This window comes from Parambassis ranga, chromosome 14, assembly GCF_900634625.1.
Source record: "Parambassis ranga chromosome 14, fParRan2.1, whole genome shotgun sequence".
Classification (NCBI taxonomy): domain Eukaryota; kingdom Metazoa; phylum Chordata; class Actinopteri; family Ambassidae; genus Parambassis; species Parambassis ranga.
This window is the reverse complement of record NC_041034.1, coordinates 7,622,089-7,647,823: the sequence shown is the minus strand read 5'-3', so window position 1 is coordinate 7,647,823 and position 25,735 is coordinate 7,622,089. Positions and strand designations below refer to the sequence as shown.

The 25,735-nt window shown below is 40.7% G+C and overlaps 1 protein-coding gene across 3 annotated transcripts in view; it reads left to right on the top strand.

Moving 5' to 3' along the window:
• The window catches only part of LOC114445640 (glucocorticoid receptor-like), a 45,854-nt gene that overhangs the window by 14,710 nt on the left and 5,409 nt on the right, over positions 1–25,735 (top strand). For 2 of the 3 annotated variants that reach the window (XM_028420710.1, XM_028420711.1), the window contains 5 exons: positions 16,853–17,022; positions 18,191–18,217; positions 22,266–22,382; positions 24,009–24,281; positions 25,197–25,341. In XM_028420710.1, the coding sequence (XP_028276511.1) occupies positions 16,853–17,022; positions 18,191–18,217; positions 22,266–22,382; positions 24,009–24,281; positions 25,197–25,341 (732 nt within the window). The remainder of the gene's footprint in view (positions 1–16,852; positions 17,023–18,190; positions 18,218–22,265; positions 22,383–24,008; positions 24,282–25,196; positions 25,342–25,735) is intronic. The other variant, XM_028420712.1, reaches the window with a different exon arrangement.

The window sequence follows — 25,735 nt, the reverse complement described above, 5'->3', positions numbered from 1 at the left end:
ACACATGTAATAATCCCTTTCAAACCAAGCAAATAAAGCTACACACACAAAGACAATCACGTGGGTGAACCTCCATAATAAAAATGTCTCTTTTTAAAAATGTCACAGAAACATGCAGTAGTCCACAACACAGGATTTTCTTCCTGTATGTATCCGCAGCAGACGCATCTGACCAATAAACAGAGAGAATGATGTATTCGGCAGTTTGATGTGACGTGCTTTGGTTCACTTTTTAAATAAAATTACTGTGTGAAAAGAAACCAAAGCAATGCAACTCATCATGGGGCTCGTCCCTATGCAAACCAGCCTGAGTGTGAACGCACTGTAAGACTGCTGCAAGCTGTGTGATAGGGTCATTTAGACCAGCGGCCTTTTAAAGTGCAGCAGAGAGAGGAAGGAAGCTGCTTCAGACAACGATTATAATGAGGGCTGCGAATAGAGCTGGCACCTCTGCCACTAACCCCTGTCTGTTCAGCCTCTGTAAAAAAAAAAAAACAAGGACAAGCTATTAAGAGATGTAACAGGGATGGCTGGTCTAAATTAATTATGTCGGGGTTAGAGCTACAAGTCGTCAGATCCACCGCTGCACTGCAGCAACGTAGTAAGGGAAGCATTTCGTGTATTTCTTTTCTGCTTGCTTTTTTCTCTGGCTACAAACACAGCTCTTCCTTGTTCCTCCTGTGACTGTCATCAATCTGGGAGCTGGAGGAGGAGGAGGAGGAGGAGGAGGAGGAGGAGCTCTACTGTAAATGGGCCATAATCCAGCTGGGCCAGAGTCTCGTGTTTATATCTGTTTGTGGCTGCAGCTTTCCCTCACTTTCTGCTCTTTCTTCTTACTTCTTCTTCTCATGTCAACCTTTATCAACCTTTATTTAGCAGCATTCTTGACGTCATGTTTATCTGCTTTTAACCAGCCGGAACTTCTTTCCTCTTGTTTGTGTGCTGTGCTTTCTTGTTGTTTTTCAGTGCACTCTAACTTTGTTATTGTTCTGAAGCTGCAGACCAGGTCAGCTCTGGCTGGAATTCCTGACGAGCTTCTATTTGCTACATGTAGGTCACCTCTTTTTCCTCTCTTGTTCATGCTAACACATAGGGATTATAGTGCAAATTCTCAGCCGATCAATTTTAGTTGCAACAAAGTCAGGAGGGAGCACTATTTGTCAAGGCGGAACAATACAAGTATTGATGATGAACTACAGCCGCTAATCCACTAGGTGTCTTGTAACAACAGCACATGTAAAGGTCTGAGGATATATTAGACCTTCACAAGAAACAGATGACAGGTCTACGGGAAGGAGAAGAGGTCCCGCATAAAGAGCCTGAAGACCAGACACCACATTGCTCACCACAAGTGTCAAAGGTCATTGAATTCAGTGACATTACATTTTTTATGTGGGCACTGAAGGGGACTTTTTAGGGGATTTTATTTGTCACAAGACCCACAAATAAAATCAAAAAGTGTACAGCCCCTTATGATGTCATAGGGGGATAAGCCCCACCCCTTGCTTCAAACCTGTGCTTGTGTTACCAGCCATTGATTGTCTTGTCCTATCTGTTTAGAGTGCCATAACATATAAATGCTTACTTTTCGGTGTTCATAAAAAGAGAGATTTAATGATATTTATGCCCTCATACAGAGAGTCTGAGACTTGACACACGTGCTTCGCTGGAAAATTAATCAGAGCTGTAGAGTTCCACTTTGATCTGTTTGGTCTCTGCAGTTCGCGTCTTACGTGATTAATGTTCCTCCTGTTCAGCTGCTGCATGCACCTCGGCTTCTGCCCATTACATAAGTTTAACTCCTGCTGTGATTTTTCCTAAGGCCTCATTGCTAATGTCTGCTATACCCTTTCTTCCACATTTCCCTCCTCACTGCATGGTATGTCAGCCTTTCAGCCATTAATTACAGCTGACGCTCTCTCCATTTCCCTCAATCTGCTTTTCGCTGTACGCGAGCTCTCCTCTCTTTTCTCTGTATCTGCGCTCTCTCACCACTGATTCATCACTCTTTCCTGTCCGCCCCCCTCTTGCACCAAAATGGTAAATGGTGTTTGTTAGAATGCATTAGCCTTAGTGAAAAGTGTTGGTTTCATTTTGTGAAAATCAAAAACAAGTAGACGGTCAAAACCATTGCTTGTGGTGGATAAGATCATTTTTCATTTATGCTTTAAAGATATTAAATAGTGATTTCCTATATCAGTCAGTGTTTATAGAGAACAGTCAGAAGTATACATTTCTATCATCATATTCATGCTGTCCTTGGATGTCTTTCCAAGTGCATGAAATCTATAAAACCTAATCTGACTAATACAATCACACGATGGCTGGCAGGAGTCCGGAATCTTTGGGAAAGATCGCCTTGCTTACAGCTCACTGGATGTCTGCTGGCTGGTGCAAAGCAGTGACTGAAACAGCTTCACTGCACTTAGTCATGCTGTTCTGCTGTTGCTATGGAGCCGAACTTCTTGTTCAAGTTTTTTTTTCTAACTATTAGTATTATTTTGAAATACTTTTTATTCTAAAGAGAACCATCCATAAGTAGATAATTAGATACTCAAATAATGAGTTCAATCATCTGTCTGGATTCTGGATGTCCTCTGACTGGCCTCAAATGTCCCCCTTTGCTTTGCACACCTTACTTGCATTTTAGTATAAGAGCGCCATAGACATTTTACCTGTTGTGAACAAACTCCAGCTGTCCGTTGAGTCATTTTTTCCCTTTGTAAAGCTTTCTTTCAACATTTTACCTTAAATAGTGTGAAATTCTTTGGTGTCTGGCACTGCTTACCACCATTCTATTATAGTTATGCATACTGATGTTCTCTATTTGTAGGAAGGACGTTTCAAGTTCTTATTTAAGCATCTCAATCTTGGATTTGAATAGTGGATCATGCTCTGAATAAAATGTAATAATCCTAATCATCCATGAGCCTCTGCTTGTAGGCTCTATTAAACTGCAGTGTGTGTTTGTGTGACTGTACAGAATTGTTGGTGATGTGTCGGCAAACATCTTCAAACCTCCATAGCTGACACATTTAATTTCCTTTTTGAGTGAGATATTTTGGCAGATGAGTCTACCACGTAATGTAAGAAGACAGGTCTCGTGTGTCTCTCCAGGTTTCAGAGCGAGCAGGGTGGCAGCTGTATTTCGGGAAACACACCTGAATAGCATGAGCAGCTTGATTTGCCCTTGATTTGAAACTGATAATGTCTGATAACTTTGACAGGTAAAGCAATCAGCATGCAGCGTAACAGATCTTTGTGACAGAAATGGTCAGGATTGCCGTGTTGAACAGAGTTAATGGCATATGAGCTAAAACAAAGTGCATCATATTCTTTGAATTCTATCAGTAGCTTTATCATATCATCAAAGATAACTGTAGTGGCCATGCAGTCACAGCACCTCTGCTCTTGCAGTCAGGTAATATTTGCAAATAAAACTAAAGCCAGTCTGGCAGAGAATTTAGATACATGCTGTTTTAGATTTGATGCAGGTTTTTAGAGCTTCAGCATATGGTTCACATTGTCCTTTAAACTGCTGTGCTTTGTGATGTATTTTTATTTGCAAGAGTCATCCCAGGAAACGATGCAAAAGCAGTCTGACACAGTGCCCACAGGCACTCACGCAGGTCAGCAGACATCAGAAAATAACCTGCAGAATAAATTGCACTTTTTATTTTTTTATTGTATTTTTTTGTAAAACAAGGAAAATGGATTTAAACCTCCAACCCTCCTGGGATCTATTAGAATATAGTGAAATGGAAAAAAAAATAAATTAGAAGGCAATAACTGAGGGCTTGTCAGGTCTTCTAACAAATAGGATGTGGTGGTAGAATGGGGAGTGGGAGGTCTGCGTTTATAAGCTTGCCTGTTGACATGTGTTGACTGTTCAGTGAAATGGAAAGACCACAGGACTGGTAAGCTTAGATGAACACTGATTTCAGCAGGCGAGAGCACCTGTGGAGAAAGAGGAATAAATAGGTGTGCACATCTGTTGTTTGTGTGTGTGTGTGTCTGTTAGAATGCACAACCTCTCCTGAGCTTACCTACCTCTGATGGCGGTGGTTTGTGGAGTCAGTCCTTTATTGTGGTTGCTCCATTAACGATGACCCATGGTGAAAAATGCTACTTTCACCACTAATGGTTTTGTTTACCTCCATTAAATCAATGCTGCAGATGCTGTTGTGTTTTTTGTTTTTTTTTCTGGCCAGAAGAAGGAAATGTGTGAAGATTCAGTGATGACATGCAGCTAAAACTTTTATTTTACAAGCATTTCAACCCATCTCTGCTTTACAGCAGCTCTAAAAAGCTCTTGTCATTAGATTATTGACTGATCAAACCATCACAGTTTTTTTCTGTTTCTGTAAACATGCTGTATTCTCAGCACCGTTCACAGGCAGGAGGTAATTTCCCCGCTTAGTTGCTGCGAGCGTGTTGTCGGTGCGATATCGGTGCTTGTTTGGATTACAATAATAGGAACAGGGCCACCTGAGTCACCCCTCTCCAAAGCTCTTATCAAGCTCTTTATCTGTGCCTTCTCTCTTTTTTCTCTATCAGTCAATGGGTTCATGAGTGAAAGGTAACATCTGGAGGAGTCCTTCCTCATACAGCACTGAGGCTCATATTCTACAGGCCTAAATAAAAAATGTTTGAACTGGTTCCTGCAGGTAACTAATCTCCTTCCACAGACTGTTACAGAGGCCTCCGTTAGGTTTAAACTTTTGATCGGCTTGTCTTCATCACCTCATCTTGCACTTCTGCTTCTCTTCATCATCACTCACTTGGCTCGTCTATATATAGCTATAAACATCAGTTTTTGAAATCTTGAGTTGTGAAATCTCAGAATAAATGCGTGCAATCTTGTGCTTTTCTCCCAATTTTATCTTATCTTACCTAAGAAGCTTGCTTTATACTTTTTTTACTCCTTGAAGGAGGAATGAATGAGACTTTGTGCATACATATTTAGCATACTTCATTAATTATTGGCCTCTTTCATCAAATAGGTGTCTTTGTACATGCAAGGGTGTGTGTGAGAGAGAGAGGGAGAGAGGGAGGGAGGGACAGCAGGCAACCATATGTGTTCTAAAATCAGGATAATCAAATAAAAGTTGTGTTGTGTCCTTATGGACTCAGGGTAAAAGTCTGCTTTACTTCTTTAAAGTCATCCACGGAAACAGTGCAAGAGAGTATTGTTGGATCAACCGCAACAAAAATAATTATTTTCAAAAACATGATGACACTAATACATCTTTAGTGTGCTGGATTTATATATATTTAGTTAATTACATGAACTCTTTGACCGCTGGGTTTCAGAGAGTGTATAATACAGTCTGATCTTCTTTTGACAGCTAAACAAACATTGCTTCAGTTTTCTAATAACTGGTAAATATTTAACAGATCTCAGTTGTTGGTTGCACCGTGCTGCACACACATGCATTTATTTGCCTGTTCTTTTGGTTAAGAAGTTTTATCATTTGAAGAAATGACAAACCACAGGTTGTTGTGTTATTTTTATACCTGACCGCAAAGGTTTTTTAACCATGTGTCTCGGTTTCATTTGTGGTTTTATTTATATTTTAGAGAACAAGTTTTTTCTTTTTTTTTTGGGCTTGGTTAAAGTTCGCAGCCACTCTGACCTACATTACTGTCGGCTATAAAGTCTATCACAGCTTAAAAAAAACACATGATTTGTTAAAAGACACAAAGTTGGCTGAAGGAAGGTGAACTTGACGTGGTGTTTGTCAGTTTTAGGTTTTTCTCAAACTGAAAATATGCTTTTGACAGAAACTGAGGTTTTTAACAAAAATATTTTGATATTTGTATATTTCTTAAAAGAATTTTTTTTTACTGAAGTTTATATGAAATCAGATTTGTCTTTCTCCCATGACGCAGTATGTGACCAAACAACAACAAACAACAAAACTTTAAACATTGTGATAATCAGGGACTTGGAAAAAATGTCGATGACTCAGCCTGTGGGACAGGATGAGTCGATGTGTAGAACAGCCTTCAGAGACTGTCAGGCGTGTCACTAGCATGGTTACAGTGGCCTGCTCGGGCCTTTGGAACAACCTAATTAGAGCAGACTGGGATTTTTAGGATGCGAGGTGACCTCCCTACAGGGCCCTGTTTTTACTGGAAAACCATGCATACACAAAACAAATAGCACTCTGCCAGCTGATTCATGGGAATTTAAAATATTCTACATTTTTCTGTATTATGTGGGAAATTATAGTTGGTTATTAGACGTCTCAACAGCAGAAAACCCAGGATTTGTTGTCGGCCCTGACATTTCGTCTTGGCTGCTGGAAAATGACACCTTGTTTTCATTCCATGCTGCAATAAACACTCAGACTTCTCTGTGACATGAAACCAGTTTAGCAGAGTGATTACATTTCACAGTAGCATGGAGTTAAAGCGCTAACCCTGGTCTGCCATGTGTCACAAACAATAAAAAAAAAATAAACAAAAATGAAGAACTTGTTCCTTGAATGAATCTCTGCTTCTTTTACTTACTCTTATTGAAAACTGGCTCCATTCACAGCAGCTCATGCAGCCAAACTGCTCTCCTACACTCATGTTGTTTTCTTGCTGTATGTCAGCAGAATTCAGTTTGCATCTTCAACTTCATTAATCTTTTTGCAGACAGACATGGTGGGCGTATGTAAATGTATTCCTCCATTATGCAGCCAAAGCCGTCACCACTCTCCTCTGCTGCAGCTGTAGACTTTTTTTTGCCTACCGTCTGCCTGCCTGGCCTGGCCTGCATGTGCCTTTTTTCCACCATCCCTCAGCCTGTTGGCAGCAGTGTTTTAATGAAAATGATTGTAATTACACAAAGGCTGTAGGCTAAAGGCCTGTCCACACACTGACCCCAATGGAAATGTAACAGCATTATCTCAGCAGAGATACAGTACAGGGGAAAGAAGATCGATCTCAGAGCTGCTACCTTGTTCTGGTTGGTTGTCTCTGTGGTTGCTAGTGGGCTGTAATATAATGCTATAACATTGGCAGGAGTCGGAGGCATCTGTACTGTTGTTGTCATGTCTTTTTTTCTTTTCAAAGGTATTTTCATATGCTGTGCAAAGGCAGGCCTGAAGGTGATACTATTGAGTTTCAGCCTCTACTGTATTTATATTTAGAGAACTGATACACAACACGTGGTCAACCACAACCATTTGTCTCTGCTGTGTTTCATGTTTCAGTCCTTTATGTGTTTTTTGTCCAGCGAATGTGGGCCAAACAGTGGAATGAATTCCTCTCACCACACCGCGCCACACCCCTTCACTCTGTTTGATTTAGCTCTGATGTATTCTCTTTCATATTTCATGTGAAGGAAGACATTACTTGTTGCACATTTGTTAGAAAACATGTGCTTTAGACAGCCCATAGTTACTGGAAAAACATTTTTTTACTTTTCCAGCATTTGCATCTCTGTTTGTATAGGGGTAGTACTCCTCCAATTTCCCTCCCCACTCCTCCTTAGGTGTGGCTCCAGGAACCTGTTGGAGCACATCTTTTAAGACAAACCGTTGACTTGATTCAAACGGCTCCTAAATAATCATTGTTAGCTGCCACAACTGTTGGCACAAAATCTAAGGTAATCTTTTGTTACCTTACAATGCCTCTAAGATTTTTAGCTTAAAGTTTGGGGACTCCTTCCTGCTTTTCTTCTTCTGTGGTGGCCCCCTAGAAAGTGATGGCGATCCCTCCGCCTCTCCCCATGGTGGGTGAGGTGGGTGCCTCATTTTCTCTCACATATATTCACATTGGTTATGATTGCCTCTGTGTAAATGTGCTTATATTTCCTTATTAATTGTTAAATATGTTCTTCCTACCTATACAAAACATACAACAGTTGTTACATACCGGTGCTTAAATGTGACGTTTTAAAAGGCGTTGCCTTACTAGCCAAATTAAGCTAATCTCCGTCTTCGTCTCCGCCTTTTGTGTGTGTTTAGGAGCTGAATCGGGCCACTGTGTGTCATATTTACTACTTGTTGCTATCAGAATAAACAGTCTCCATGTGTCACACACCCCTCGTCAAACACAACGCAGATCCAACGCTTACATTTACATAACCCTGTTTTTCAACCAGTAGTTTTTAACACTTAACCCAAACCATCAGTAAAACTCAAACGTCGCAGCGAGTGAAACCCAAACACCCCCTGGTGTCATGGGGATGCTGATGCTGGTCCCATAATCAGATGATGATGGCCCGTATGTTTCATCCAGCATAAACTTAACCCACGTGTCATAACTGAGGGATGTATTATCGACCAAATGTGGTGTTTTTCATGAGGGTGTGTTGGTTTTGGCCTCTGATTAAAGGTTATCGTTTATTTCATCATTTAAAGGGAGACTTTGAACATCATTTCATCCAACAGTAGGATGTTTACATCCTCGTGATTTACATGTTTATGGCTGTGATAAATATTTATGCTGCTGTGGTAAGCTTTCTGTTATGTAACAGCTGTTTGCTTATCCCTGCTTGTCGATGTTGCTTGTTCACTGCAGAGGAAAGTGACAAAACAAAGCCAACGTTGCCCTTTTTTAAATTCTATTATGACAGCACTGTTCTATTGCAAGCATAATGATGATAGATAGACGTTTATGGTAATCAATCACAAATTGGTGAGAGCAAAATTGTCTTTATTTTTGGTCGAATAGCTGTTGTGAGAAAGAGAGAGAGTGAAAATGGGTGAAAGGGACGGAAGAGAGGACTTTCTTCTGGGTAATTTGTGGGGCTAAAGCATTAAAGTCCTAAATGAAAGCTAATTACATAAGAGGACCAGGGGAAATGGGGGCTGTGCACCCGCGGGCCCTGGCCATCTATCTGATTTAAGACACACAATGTGTCAGCAGCAAATCGAATCTGCAGGGAGCAATTGAAGGTTCCCTGCACACACACACACACACACATACATTTCCTCATGTTGTGATTAGGCTGTGCAACACATAGGTTTTATTACAGTGTTGTTGTAATCAGGGTTCTCATTTTATTTATCAGCTATTGTTCAAAGGTCCAAACAAGTCTTAGTGTTTGTTGTTGTTCAATATTTAGAGCAGAGAGTTCAGCTTTTATAGCCTTAGTCACAATGTTAGTGTGTGTGGAAAATTCAACGTGTGTATAGATGTTATGATTTCTTTAACGTGCCTGAAGCAAAAAAAAAACATTCATTGTTGTATTAATAATAGAAAACAGCTTCTGTCAGCACCTTTGTAACAGATGCAAACACATATTGTTGTCCTTGAGATTTACACCTGATCTGATCCTGAACATTTATTTCATTCAGCATAGATTTAATCTGAGATTAAGCACATTTAGGAGCCCTGATAAACAGACAGTTCATCTGATTGGACAGGAACAGTGCAGATAGTTCTGCTGCAGTTCCTGAAAGGTAACATTTAGTAACAGCACACATCGTTGCTCACAGAAAACCTGACTGTAATGTTGTGTTTACACAGGAAACAACTAATTAGGCCCCTGTGTGGTGTGTTGTTTTGTGTAATACAGAATGAATAATCTATATTTCCTAAAACTTTATATTGAGCTGTGCTGTTGGCCTTCATCCTGTGCTCCCTGTGGCTGGCCCAATTTCCTGCAGAGCTCCACATTCCAATACAGCATAACTTCACTCCAGGGATTTAACATGTGACCTCATCTAGCCTAAACCGTGAGCAACATTGCAAAGTTTTGTCTCCCAGTTTTAGCTGCTTTGACGTTCTCTCCGTTTGTTCTGCACATTATCTCCAGCATCAGTGTTATAGAAAAAGACCTGACTGTCTGTCCTCTTAACACACTTTGCTGTCGACTCTTTAGTCTCTGTCTACACATACACATTGTGTTTGCTCTCTGTGGCTGTGTAGAGTCTTTGAACGCTTAATTTAGGCTCTGAGTAAAAACGTATTTATTCACATCATAGCAGCGTTCAACTTAAACGGCAAGGTATCATCAGATATGGTGACAAACTAACATCAGACATTCCTCATCATGGTTCATAACTTTGTTTTTATCCATTATTCATACACGTTATCAGCTGTTTTTGAAAATACACAATTCCCTCCGATATTCTCAGCAGCAGGTTTACTCTGCTCCTCTTATGAGCAAATATAAATGCAAATGAATCTGGGAAAATCGCCACTACTCAGCTGCACAGTTTAGGCTTGATTGAAATGTAATGTGAAACCTACAAGTTGTATGTTTGCGTTACGTCACTTTGCTGTGCAGGGCACGGTGTTGTAGCATATTTTTAGCCACACAATGAGCACATTCAGAGAGGCAAAGAAAGCAGTGTTCAGGCCAAGTAAGAAGAAGAAGAAGAAGAAAAAGCTGACTGAAGAATCTGCATCAAAGCAGCAGTGGAAATCAGTGCTAATGAGGTGTGATCTGTGCTTTGCTAAAGAGGTGGTGCACTTAAAAAAAAAAAGATGATGCAAACATTCAACTGTCACTACGCGTTTAAGAGGAAGTCAAAGTGCTTGGCTGAATTACTTGTTTTTCCTTATTTGAGCTTTCACTTCTCTGCTCTGACTCACTCGTCCTTCTATTTATGATACAGGCTCAGAGAGGTCCTGCACACAACCTACTGCGTACAGTGTGAATTATAATATAATAATATCTTGAATCTTTGAATAAGGCAAATGTCTCAGATATAAAGTGCAAGTTAAGTGGTTGGTAAAGGCATACAACGTTATGGTTTAAGGTCAGAAAGGATGTGAAAGGTGGTTAAATTATCCCTTCATCTAGACTAGGAAGGTTTTTTTTGAGTTGCAAACTGGCAACTGTCATAAATTTCAGAACACAGTGTCCTGTTCAGGTAACAGTGGTTAAACAGCCATCTGCTTTTCTGGAAAATCACAATCTCACACAACATGATCAGTTTCAGTTGGTCACAACTTTGCATTTGTGTGGAAACTTGTGACCAACTGAAACTGTTGAAAAAAGAAAGAATCGACTGATGCTTTGACGGGATGATTGATGTGACAGCAGTGCGTAGGAGATGTAGACTTTCAGATGTGAGGACGGGTGGGTGAGTGAGCGTTCAGCAAGAGAGAAAAAAAAAGAGAGAGAAGAAAAGAGGGAGCCATCACACAATCACATGATGATGTGTGAAACAAGGGTAGCTTTATAACTGTGCTCCTCTCTAGCAACCAAAGGCTCCACTCAGTATTTCAAAGACCACATCCACAAACATGCGCACACATGCTCGCAAGCCTCCTGTTAGTGACACACACACAGAGAAAACACACACACAGATATGCTGTGTGTAAGCTCATCTCTGGGTAGGTGAGTTGGATAATCCCATGACTCGCCTGACCTCTTCCATACTCCCTGCCAGTAGTGGCACTCGATTGGCGGAGAAGATGAGTGGGAGAGGGGGTTGGGAGGTGTCTGCCCTAGCAGCAGTAATAGGAATATTATATAACCTTAGCAGATGAGGCGGGGTGAGGGGGAGAGGAAGGAAGAAGCGGGAGAATGAGCAATGAGAAAGAGTTGGTGAGAGAGACAGATGTGATAAAGGGAGAGGAAGTGAGAGTTGGGAAACGCAGGAAGAGAAAAGTACAGTAAAACTGAAATTACACAATGACTGAAGAGTTGGAGATTCTACTGCAGTGACCTGACCATGTTTGGAGGTGAACTGCTGTAGTGCAGTGCACTTTTAATGCAGCATTATGTGTGTGGTTCCTTCTTTCCAATGATTTGCTCAAATTACTTTTAAATCAAGCCGCAACCAAAATGAAGCCCACTGAGGAGTGTTAAAAACTGCAGTTCACCTTGCAGCCTCTTGGGGCTGGCTGTGCATTTTTTTCACTCACTTGTTTAAATGATACGACAACAAAGTTTAGCACAAATATAAGTTAAGCTCTTTGCCTGTATTTGGAGTTTAGGTGGACTGTGACTCTTCTGCAGTGACTCAAAATGGCTCATCTGTAACCTGTAGGTGGCGTCATGGAAGCTTCTTCCGTAGTTAAATACTGTCTTTGTTTCAAACATGGGTTTGAGCTGAAATTACATTTCGGACAGTTCAACATACTATGTGCGTATTCACCAAGAGGTGTGTGCAAAGTGTGCAGGTGTCTCTGCTGTACAAACTTGTAAAGAATTTCCACTGGCTAATAAGGTTGCATACTTTCAAATCGATATGTAGATATATATATCAATATTTTTTAAAACGATATAATATAAGTAATTCAGCCCCTTATATTGATACTCTCGCCAACCACCACCACTGCTAGCTTAGCTCCGTCAATGTGTGTGTGCAGGCTTGTGCGTGCGCACATCAAGGCGAACCATGAAGAGACAGGCATGACATGGCTTCGTGTAAATTAGATAAATAACCCAAAGCTATTTACTTGTCAGCTCCAACCAGCAGCTAAACCAGGTGTGCCTGAATATATAAACACATCTCTTTTGATGATGACAATCATCACGCACATTAAGTAGCCATGTGCTTTTGTTTATATTTAGTTCACATAGATGAATGAATGCATTCGGACTGTTTGTAATAATTATTTTGGCTACATTCAAATGTTGAATTAATTCAACATTAATTCAGAGATTTAATTTTGTATTTATAGAACAAGTAGTTTTTTCAACAGTTTGTGGACTAGTGGAGTTATATTGTTGTAGTTTGTAACAACTAGTGTCTTCTCTTTACCACCCACCTGAACCGGTGCCAAGGTTGGCCAAAGTATTCAGGAATTGTGACGTTGTTGCTTCCAACAGTATAACTGGTACATAACAAGTCATATTTTAAAATAAAAATTTTTGAGCTTTGCATTTAGGGCATTAAATATTAGTATCTGTATTGGTATCACATCAAATTGTAGCATACTGCACTCGTAGGTACGTATCGTATTGAGGTACGTATCGTATCGAGGTACGTATTGTAACGAGGTACGTATCGTATTGTGGCATCCTTCAAAATACCCAGCCATAGTCTCATGTCACTGCCTGCCATTGTCTGTTATTGTAACTACCACAAGAGTTCAGGCTATATTAAATGGTGTACTCTTTATTTGTGTTGCCCTGTTCAGTTTGGCATTTTCTGTTTCTCATATTGCAGCAAGTGTTATGTAAAGATATTGTTAAATCCAGATGACTCTCCTTATAATGGATGACCTTAAAGAACCTAGTCTCTCTTAAAGGGTATAGACAGAGCATGTTGTTGTTGGCAAAAATAAAAATCACAAATTATTATCATTCAATAAACTGGCCACTACACACGACGTGTTAAAAATGTCCACACTGGTGTCGCTTCTCAGCACTCTACATACTCTCATATTTTACCTCTCTCTGCTGAAAGAAACCACTCCAGTCTCCCACGGCCACCTCATACTTTCTGCTCCCACACATTAGCCTAAAAAAGCTTTGATCTAAATGGAAAAACTGGGCTCGCATTGGTTCCCAGTGTAGTCACTGCTATATGATTCCCCAGTGACAGAATGGGCCAGAGCAGGCCAGAGCCTACAGGCACTTACTTTGTTGTACACAAGCTGATCTTTATTTTCCCATCATATCACATTATGTTATTTAAGATATGCATGACATTCATTGTAATTCCATTAGGTTTGATTTTTATGTTAAATTAAATCAACATGATTACTCAGAAATCAAGACTCCAGAGAGAGAAGTTTGTACATTCCTAACAAAATCACACTTTCACTGTGTTGCAGAAGGATTCAATTTAATTTATTTTTCTTTTGAGTGCAAAATGATTCCAGGCCCCTCTGACATTTCTTCACGGCCTCTAAGTATTAACACATATTGTCAGCATGTGCTCACACACAGGAAGAGATTTTTGTTGGGAATTCACTGGCTGCAGAGTGTGAACACCGTCCACTCCAAAGTGTTGTCATATTTGCCTTTTTAGGGCTGTCATGTCAGCACAGTGAAACAAACACACACACACACACTTGCAAATGGGGAATAAACAGACATCAGCTTTTCTGTGTTTATTTTTATTGGTTGTGTGTTTGATGGAGTATCGAGCTTACGTTTTTTGCATCTGTGCATGTGACTGCTTGTGCATGTGTGATGTGCTTTTGTTTGTCACTGTGTGTGTGTCAATGGGTGACTGTGTGTGTGTGTGTGTGTGTGTGCATATTCCTGTTGCAATCTGGTCCAGTATGGAGACTGTTGAGGCTGGACTCTGCGCTACATGGCTCAAAGCCACGCTTGATGTCTCAGCGATGGGAGGAGCATGTGAGGTGGAGCAGAAATAGTGGGGCTTATGAATGTTTAATTCAAACACCACCCTGTGGTTGTTTTTACATTACCAGCATTCGAGTCATGCTTGTTTTCCCCTCCTCACTAATGTACTCTAAAGTAGTTAACATTGGAAGCATGTAAAGAGAAATTTATATATATAAATATATATATATTTAAAAATATCAGAATCCTAAATATAAAACTTGCCCTCTTTGGTTGATGATGGTGTTGTAAAACAGTGGAACACTTAGTTTTTAAGTGTCTCATGGTCAAAGTGCTGCCTGATGATAATAACTGTTCACAGCATCGTCACTTGAATCTGACCATAGCAGCTTTAAGTGGACAAGTAATGAGAGAGACGGAAAGATGATCACATAGCAAGTTACCGTACTCCTCATACTGGAGGAGCCTTTCTATTAATACCCTACTACTGCCAGACTCAAAGATAAGACCAGCACATATTGGACAGCATTAGTGGAGCACCACTGTTGCAGATAGTAAGTCTAACCGTGGTTTGTGCAGATGTCAGATCATTTTGCTGTCATGTATGTTCGATTATGACGACCCCATGTTCCTTTAAATATATAATGGTTTACACTATGTCTGTGGTGAATTGCCCAATGATATAATAGACTTTATTGGTGTTGACATTAGTTCAGATTGTAAAAAAAAAAAGTCTATGATGACTGTACCTCCAGCAGAGAGGAAGAGCGGTTAGAAGCTGCAAATCTGATAAGTTTCAGATTGAGCCAAGCTTAGTCATCCTAACTGCTGCTCATATAACTGTCTTGGTCCAACACTGAGGTGCGTAGGTTTAGTTTGCGTAAACACTCTGCTGTAGTGGATTTCTCACAACATTTTTCATTTGTCTCCATCAGTCCCCTTTTCTGACAGAAAAGCGATAAGACGTGATTTAGACCTCACTTAGGTTTCTACTTTCAGTTCTGTGTTTAGCAGCTCCATTTTTTTGCATATTAGATCATCCCTGCAGTGGTCACGCTCCCTCCTCCCTGCTTTCCTCCCCGACTGTTTGTGCCATCTGCAAAACAGTGTGATTGTGTGTTTGTTCAGATGAATGCCAGTTGCATTCTGAATCCCGCTACCGTTTGAACCTGTCTGCATGTGTTTTGAGTGATCTTGACTTACTGACTGTGTCTCAACTGGACATCTTCCACGATTCGCCACTGCAACTCCCCTTGGTTGCAGTCCAATTTACAAGCAGGTGTCATCTTTCCAATGACCGTGAGGCAATGGCTACTCTGAAGTTAGGTTGTGCTTGTTGTGGAGAGAAGAAGGAGGGAGGGAGGGGTGACTCCGGATCTGTGAGATGAATGCTAACAAGTTTCATTTATGTACTCTCACCAGTTTCCAGCCCTGCTTTGTGTTTTAAAGCCGTGTTGAGAGAAAGTAGGTGGAAACAACTCATGGAGCTTTAGATGAATAATGATGTAGCATCAGTAACAGGGTTAAGTTATCTATAAACATGAATGTAAAGTCATTATCAAGCTTAGCAAGCTAACCCCGTTACATAATCTCCATATACATTCCAGCCAGTGCGCAACCAAAACAAACAAAAGAGACTTAAGCGGGTTTAATGCGGTCAAATTCCTGTCATGGATTACCCCGCAGTGTCAGTCCAACACTGCTGACATACTCTTGGCTTGCATGCTGCCACTTCACCTGCAATACAGATGACAAATGGGCGCTGGTTAAGCTTCACACTGCAGCTCAGGTGTTCTCAGTATCTTTAATTATAGACAGTAGGAGATAATGACATCTCTGTGTGTGTGCACGCAACTGTCTCAAGAGGTTTAAACAAGGCTTTCATTTGCATGGTAACACAATTGGACCATCGGATTGAGATTTAGAGCTTAGTTACTGTGCAGAGGAGCCAGCGATAACATGCTCCATTGGGTTTGCATTCACACTGGACATTAATGAAAAGACGGTGATCAGTGACCCCATTAAAAAAACAAACAATCAGCCGTGCCAAATTTATCTCAAGAGTTTTATCTGAAGACAGCATCCTTGAAGTTTGCACTCGCTTGTTTTACCTGAAAGATGGATGAGTATGGGCCAGTTTATTAAAAAGTGAAATAAAATAAAAATCAAGAGTACATGTGACCTCTGCCCTAAAGTAATCAGAAGCAAGACAAGAACAGCATGCTGGCTCAGATGTTGGATTGTCCAATGAAACATGATGAGAAGATGTTTATTTTTTTGCTGTAAAGTTGGTAAATGTATCATGAAGGTCTATGGGGACTGACTCTGCTTTTGGAGCAGCATTAAATGGCCACTTAAGGACTCTTTCAGCTGTGGAGGTTTTGGCTTGTTGTGGATGAGACCTTAGAGAATATAGAGAAAATATGTAGAAATGTTGCCTTTGCTTTATGATAGAATGGTTTTGGAACAAGGGGATTGCCTTCTGTATAATATGAAACAGCTTAATTACTGTTCTGGTTTCAGTTTTAGATCTTTGTTTTGCAGCAGGCCAGATGTTTCAAAAGGTTTCTTATGTTTCCTAGCAATGGTCCTAAATACCATTCCATCAAGGCAGGCTGATTTTGTCATCTAAATATTAAAATTCAGATCATAATTCTTTACTTATTTGTCCACATTTTCTTTCTTTCATTCCAGCACGTCACCCAGGACAGGAGAGACCAGCAGCTCTGCAGTGTCAAGCCAGTCCAAACCCAGCGGGCAGACCCATAAGATCTGTTTGGTGTGTTCGGACGAGGCCTCGGGATGCCACTACGGGGTTGTTACCTGCGGCAGCTGCAAGGTGTTCTTCAAGAGGGCCGTCGAAGGTTGGTCTGACAAACATGCCAGCCTGCACCCACCCCATCAGTAATTCACTCAGATATGCACGCTGCTTTCAAACACCACATCACACATGTACAACTGTACATTTGCTTGTGAGCTTAAGCATAAACTGTCTCAACGATTCAGTGAAGGTGCATGTGTTGATGCTTTTGCTTCACATCAGTGATTCAGTTATTCCTCTAAATCTGAGGTGAGTGTAGACTGACAGGCTGCTTGTGGAGCTCATGGTCTTTTTATGGGATTCATGTCACTACCTTTTCTTCTAGATTATTCTCCTCCTTCATGTTGGTCTTGTGTTTAAACAGAGATTACTTACAAGGGATTTTGATTTAAACAAAAACTTGATTTGCTTTGCAAGCATTTCCTATTTTCTGATGGCGTATTCAGTCCTTGTCAAAGGCGAGTACCCTGGTCGTCATGGATGCTTGCCTCGGATCTAATTGCCCTGACACAATCTTGAGATGGGAGGGACAGGAATGCATCTCACCGGCAGAAAGTATTTTGTGTTAAAGGCTGTCTGCCATGCATTTCTCCCTCTGCTTCTCTTAGCTTCTCTTTTTTCCCCATTTCCTGCCTTTTCTATTGAGACGTCTCAGCAGATTCGTAAAGGCTTTACATCTTAAATTGATCATTGCATGCACTCCTTAACAATGGGCTGGTACAGTGTAGTGTTGGTGAACCACTCTTTATTTACTATTGACCCAACACTTGTACTTAATGCACACTGTCTCTTGTTACAGGACCAATCGTCTTTTATTCCCAGTTTTTAAGTGATTTTAAGTCTGTTTCCTTTGTTTCTGCTTCTCACATTGCTAATAAAATATCAATGATGCAAAACTTGTATGAAATATGTACTCTGACTGAAAAGGCAAGAAGTGTACAGATTGTGTTAGGATTCAAACATTGGTCTGTGAGGCTTTTCCTACTATTACACACTGGGTATGAGTTGAGGAATATTTGTGGTGTGTTTGTGTGTATATCAGCTGTCATTATGTGTTGCTGGTGTAACTGCCAAGCACTCAAAGTGAAGTTTGACATTTTTATTTTGAAAAGCGTCTCCTGCAAGAAGCACTGAGAAAGTTATCTTGTCATTTTTTTTTTGTTTTTCTCCCCCACCGTCTCCATTGTCCGGTCGTTGTCTCTATGGTGAAGGATGGAGAGCACGACAAAACACAGATGGTAAATAAATACACCTTTAATAACAATAATAATCATGATCACATTAATAGTAATTGCAATGATGATGATGATGATGATGATGATGTTGTTGATGATGATGATGATGATGGAAATATTATCACCTCTGACTTCCCCAACACAAGCACAGAGGCTACTCCTGCCAGATATCTGTTAATGCATGCACATGTTCTGATTTGGTAATTCAAATCAGCATAAATTGCCTGTAAATGATTTGTGCTCTTCAATCTTTTGCATGGAATGGCCTCCCTCAATCATCCTGACAGGTGGTAGATCCAAAAATTGTAATCACACAATGTCTCCTATTCGGCCTTTTCACTTGGGTTCAGTCCACATTAAGGCCTGAGATGTGATGTCCAAAATTACCTCTGCACTTGGACTCTCCCTCATGCTGCTCATGTGTTTTGTTTACTTGTTTCTATAAATGATGCCTGTCTGAGTAATGTCTATACTCAATATTCAGATGACTGCTGGGATTGCCAGTCAGCTTAAAAACATCTTCAAAAGTTGTTTTTTTAATTTTTTTTTACATATTTACTGTTTGCTGTTGTACGTGCCTGTCACCCGTCCACGACGTGGTGTTTGACCCTTGTGTCCTCAAACAGGTCAGGTAATCAACTGCTCAGGACTTTCTACGTACTGATTTGTTGTTAACTGTTTGAATCAATTAAAAAATGGTAATTAGTAAGTACTGATGATTTGTAAGGATCAGGTGTAAACTGAGGACTTTCTGTGGGTTGATGAAGCTAATGCAGAGCCATTGTGGTGCCCTGGGCGAGACTGTGGCATCAGTTCAACCAAAGGCCCGAGTTATTTGTTTATATCTAGAGGATAGATAGATAGATAGACAGACACTGACTGACTGACTGACTGACTGACTGACTTCCTTCCTTCCATGCGGTAAATTGTTAATATTTATAAGTTATCTTAAACCTTATTTTGTTCTTCTTACCACTCTCCACGCTCTGCTCTGTCGCTTTGACTCAAGCTTAACCGCTGGATCTGGTATTTTTTTCCCTTGACCACACTCTTCTGCTCGAGGCAAAATTAATCCTGTGGGGACTGATTTTTCGGGGAGTAGAGAGTCGGTGAGATTTGGGGGTCCTGACGCAAATTCTGTGGACTATCTACCTGCAGCACGCCCCCCTCCTGTAGGTGGCGCCCTCAGTGACCGCCTTTTACCTCTATACCAAGAGCCGCCTCCGAGCTAACGGCTAGCCTGACATTGATAGCATTAGCTACAAACCCAGATAAAGGCTGCTTCACCGACCGGTGGGTCATGCCAGACCCTTGTTAGTAGATCAGGGCAGGATTAAGGGAGAGAGCATACCAGTGGAATTCAGCTGGCACTTTTCACACCACAGATGGCAATTTACGCTGTTGTTGGTAATGACTTCCTGTGGAATCAGTGATGGCTGAGACTGGCATCTCTAGCGCTTCTATCCTGTCACCACAAACCTGCAGATACATTTCCTACGTATGTGTTTTGATCACTCTTGAACTTAAAACAGTCTTTCTATGGTCACACTGCTGTCTAGATCATTGCCCCCAAAACATACACCAACACAAGGTTTCTTAACAGCTCTGCTTTGTAGCTTTAATTAAGCACTGTACTGTTTGAAGCATCATTAAGCTGAGTATTTCACTGTTATTTTTTATGCGTTTAAGCTGCTCTACTGGACTAACACACTGCATTACAAAGGAAGTGAAAGTGAGTCACTCACTGTTACACAGGTGACTACTCAGGCCTGTTTTACAGCTGACAGCTGTTTTGACAGCTTGTCAGCTGTGTGAAGCAAGTCAAAACTCTTAAATATACAGACTTATTATTATATTGTATTATTATCTTATCACCATTAGTATCCAGGTGCAGAGGTGTGCAGAATGTAATGCAGAAGCTGTTATAAAATAAATCACTCCTTCCACTCTTCATATGTGTGTTCAAAGTTCAGAACAGAAATAAAAGGTGATGCTGGAAGTCCAGACCTGCCTCTGCAGATGGTCGACCAATCAGATGGCCAACCAGCTGACAGGGCTGGGATGTTTTACCTCCTGTTGTATTTTGGGGTTTCCTGTTTATAGCTCCAACATGATCAGCCGATAAGTCATGGCTACATGCACTAACATACTAAAAATAAAAAGTATGTAATTCTGAAAAGCAGGATGTATGTGTTTGGAACAGAGCTTCTGCTTTAAAGCTATAAGTTATATGTTCAACTTATTTTAATCTAGCTTCAGTGTAAGTAATTGCCTGATTTCTCCTCCACCATAGCTGAACAGTTCAGAAATCTTTACAGGGATGATTGTGGACTTATTTATCATTGATGCATAGTGTAATATATTGCAATGATTTCCATGTGCATCTAGGATGCAGATATATTAAAATTAAACACACATACTTTATTAGCTTCATGGTCTGCATATGTTGAATCATGCAGCATGACAAGTTTGAAGAAACTCATAATATCCTTTACTGATTCCAGTGTATTATAAATAAACATATAATAAGCAGTGCTATTACAAGAGAAATGACAAGTGGGCAGGCCTTTCACCTTATATCCTCATACCTACCCTAATTAGTGATGGTGGAGCAGGCTATAATTTTGACATACAGTCACAAAGTAGTGGCCTGTGCTCTTTCATTATACCTGCTTTTGAACTTTTTCAGGGTAAGATTGCAACTCCAAGATGAGTCTAGAGAAAAAACAAGCAAAGTACATCCCCACCGTTATGCGTCTGTTTTTGCAGTTTCCCTCCCCCTTTTGTGACACGGGCATCCTGTGTTTCTCACTTTTCAGTGATCCAGTATTGGAGTTGGCAATAATTTGCAATACAGGTCATAACCTACTCTAGTAAGACCTGTGGAAGTATAAAGATGGAAATCTCTCACAACTTGATTGTGCTGACTTCCTGTTCCCAGTGACCGGTAAATGAAGGATGTGGGTGGCAGATAACAATGAGTGAAAAGCCTTTCTAAAGCAATACATGTGATCTTTTTGCCACATTGTTACATGATCTGACGAGCAGATGTAACGTTCTGTGTTATTCTGACTCATCAGCAGTTATTTCCAGGTAATCATAACTGGAATGAACAGAACATCTGTCATAGTAAAACCTCAACTTCTGACCATGCTGCTTTGTACTTTACAGTATGAGACATCCAATTATTCTTTTATGTCTCAGATTGACGATCTGAACTCATAGGAATGTGTTGATGCTAAAAAAGATAAGAATCATGTGATGCTCTGCAGGCGCCACATGTGCTACAAGGAAGACACTGTTGCAATGTGGCCTAATCCAGCCAAACCTGTCTAAATTGCAGCACAATAGAGGGTGAACGCGGTGACATACGCTACCGTTGAAAAGTTTGGGGTCAACCAGGCAGTTAACATAATTTCACAGGAGTTTTCTAATCATCAATTAGCCTTTTTAACATGATTAGCTAACAAAATGTACCATTAGAACACAGGAGTGATGGTTGCTGGAAAAGGGCCTCTGTATACCATATATTCCATTAAAAATCAGCCTTTTCCAGCTAGAATAGTCATTTACCACATTAACAATGTCTAGACTGTATGTCTGATTACTTTAATGTTATCTTCATTGGGGAAATTTTTTTTTTTAACATTTCCAAGTGACCCCAAACTTTTGAACAGTAGTGTAAATATTTTAAGTTTATACATAATCTATGGGGGGCTGAGGAGGTACCTTTGAGCCGGGTCTCTGTTCCCTCTAATCATCATCAGTCTTTAGTAAAAATAAAAAGTTATAGACACATTTGTCATCAGATGTGGGCTATTTGAAGCGCTGTTGGAATGTGGACAGTATTGTTTGTGTGCTGTTGAAATGTGCCAAGTGAGAAAGTGAAGCTGTCACAGAGTTGCCACAGGCTTGTCAGGCTTACTGCAGAATCAACAGGTGGTCAGTGCGGTCATGCATACTGCTCAGGCTAATCCTTTCTCAAACTTATTAGGTAGCTAACATGTCTCCCTTATCCACCTTCTCTTTCATCTGCCCTTTCTCTTTACAGGTCAGCACAACTACCTGTGTGCAGGGAGGAATGACTGCATCATTGATAAGATCCGCAGGAAGAACTGCCCAGCCTGCCGCTTCAGAAAATGTCTTCAAGCCGGAATGAACTTGGAAGGTAACCAGTCTGACCCCCTTTTTTTTAAATCAATCTCCAAGTATTTACTTATTACATCAGAGAGAAACAGGGATTATAATTGGATCACTCACATGTGGGCGTCACACCATACCTGGTAACACACCCCTCATGCACAAAGAGGATAAAGGAGAAACAAATACAGTTTAACAACGGACATATGCAGATAACTGCAAGTACAAGGCTTTGATACAGCTACAATGACATTTGTATACAGTGTGATTGCATAGATTTTTCAGTCTGCAGCGCTAAACAATCATGTGAAAATCAAAGTGGCAGCAGTGCTGACATGCTACCGGCCATGTGCTACATATGGAGCAGGACTTTAGTATAGGAGGCCATTAGAAAGCTGTCTTATGACCTCCAGTGTATCTGATTGGTTCTTAACTCCACATCACCCACAATAATAAAAACATTTCACATTCAGAGCCCTCACTTCACCCTTGTCCATATACACTGTCAACTGTACTGCATGTGTTAGACACAGGCACCGAATGCAGACTAATCCAGTAGTGTTGTGAACATACAGCCTCAGCTTACACTGCTCCCGCAGGTAATCTCCTTGCAATACTATGAACATCACTGACACATACTGTCTTGTTTTATGTCAATTGAAAACATTCCCGTCTGTTTTTTTTTCTCCCCCTGATTATTCTGCAAACATTAAAGACTTTATTAGGAGAATTTGCCAATTTGGTTCAAAGAGACTGCCTGCAGGCCTTGTAGTGGTTTTTAAAATTAGAATTAGAATAGAAAAAAGAACAATATTGAAAGTGAAGAGATAGACTTTAGTCGAGGACAGCATTAAAAAATATTCCACATCATTGTGGAGAATGTGGAAGTCTTAAATGTGAGCACAAATGACAGCAACAACAATTTTAAAAAGCCCTGTCAACATGAATTTTACTGTTAAAAAGAGAACAAAAAGGCACGTGCTGCCTGTATGCAGTATAATGAACAGGCTGCCTACACACACATTAATCAACGCATACTTCACTGCCAAGTCCCTGAGCTACCTCGTAATCTTTCAACAGGTTTTTGCTTTAAGTGGTAGAGGTTAAGCAACAATTAAGCTGCACCAAGGTTAAGAAAGATGGACACAGGATACAGCAGGTGAAGCACAACAGCTACAACCCGGAGCTGAAGGTGCAGCGTGCGCATTGGATAGAGGTAAAGATAGTTTCACATGCTGAGAAGGAACGACAGAAAAGACAGAGAGGGACTTGATGGACGTCAATGCATCAGCAGACAGACTCTCACCAGAAAGGCTCTTAGTTGCCATAGAAACGCCAGGAGAGGAAATTAAAAAAGGTAGAGGAGGAAAAACATGTTTTTAACCCCTTAACCCCTCAACATCTGACAGATTCTGCACATTTAATGGGAGAAAATATCAAAAAACGACGCCCAGATATCCTGTGTATAGTGCAAGTGACGCAGAGAATAAAATAAAAAGTTAATGGAATATTTTTTTTCATTATGTAGCTTTCTCTTGACTTTTGGTAGCCGACAACCTTGTTTATCTTCAATTTGCTGCCTGCACATCCATATTTGTTTCATTAGTAATAATAAAAACACCTTTTTCTCTGTATCCTTGTCCCGCCTCCAAAGCGAGGAAAAACAAGAAGCTAATCAAGATGAAAGGGCCCCGGCCCAGCACGTCATCGGAGCCCATCGCCAACATGCCTGTTCCAGTCATACCCAGGTGTGTGCCCCAGCTCGTGCCCACCATGCTGTCCGTGCTCAAGGCCATCGAACCTGAGATCATCTACTCAGGCTACGACAGCACGCTGCCAGACACTTCCACACGGCTCATGACCACTCTCAACAGGCTGGGGGGACAGCAGGTCATCTCTGCAGTCAAGTGGGCCAAGTCACTGCCAGGTAACTACAGTATAACCTCTTTAACATGTGTGTTCCCTCTGGTCTGGTTTTATGTGCACACTGCTTTCCCAAGCAGCTGAGTGTGTCACTAGTGGTAAATCCAGCTTGGAAATGGGACTAATGGGTGGTGAAGTGGGTCAAGCCTCTAATGAAAGAAATCCAGTTTTAGTCATTTAATACATTCAGCTGGCCAAGGGAGTTGCATCACTGCTAGATAACAGTACATTTCTTAGTTGTAGTTAGTTATTAGTCCATTATGAAATTCCTTCATTTTTATGTCAGATTTAGTTTGTGGTATCAGCCTGATTGGGTATAGAAGTATAGAATTGCTGGGTTTTATCAGTTTCCATTGCATAAAAGCCAAAACTGGAAACACAAAGAGTTGTGGAACTTTAAGCACCCACACCTACTGTAGTAGGTGTGGGTGCTCATCTACTCATGGAAAAAAAAGCCACATGACTTGATAATCACTCCAAGTATTTGCTTGTAGAATTAAGATCATATTTCTCACAGAAAACCTCCCAGTAAAACAACAACACTGTCATTTTTCTTTATGTGACAGCTGCATGAGGGACAAATCTGGCCTGACGTCTTGTTGTGAGTGTAGTGTCCACAGCTGGGGAGGTGATAGTGAGGAAAAAGCTCTTAGAAGGGGGTGGGTTAAGGTGGTTGGCCGTTGTTACGTAACCGAGCTCTGCTTTAAAACAAATGTAATGTGAAAGGACTTTTCATGTGCAGAGTGGAAATTACTGTAATTTCAACTCAATTTGAACATTAACTTGAATAGATTGTTTTTTTTTTCTACACTGGGCCTTTATAATAATGTTTCAATGATGAACTGAGCAATCACTTCTTTTTTTGTTGTCATCACGTAAATGTTGTCTTCTAACCACCTCTTCTTCATCTTCTTCCTAGGCTTCCGCAACCTGCACCTTGACGACCAGATGACATTGCTGCAGTGCTCCTGGCTCTTCCTCATGTCCTTCAGCCTCGGTTGGAGGTCGTACGAGCAGTGCAACGGTAGCATGCTCTGCTTCGCCCCCGATCTTGTCATCAACAAGTACGTACAGAGGCCAGCTGTTGTGGTGTTTGTGCTGTGCCTTCTTTGTCACATCATTTTGTTAGTCAGTTGTTTTGCATTTGCTCATTTCAGGGTGTCAGGTCTCACTTAATTACACACACTCAGCCATGATTCTGTTCCTGACTCAGCCTGGGTCATGAAGCAGAGATGTGATCAGAAGCAGCTGAGGATGAAAAGATACACAGAATTTGTGTTGTTGTAAAGTGAAACACAATTTAATGATATAGGTAGTGCCTGTATAAGAATAGGCTCCTCAAGTTTGCACCAATAATCTTTACAATAAATAAACAAGCTTTCATGCTGCTGCTTTGAAGACATAGATTCGGCTCAGGTACGCCTGCAGTATGTTAATTACAAGGCCTCATTACTTGAA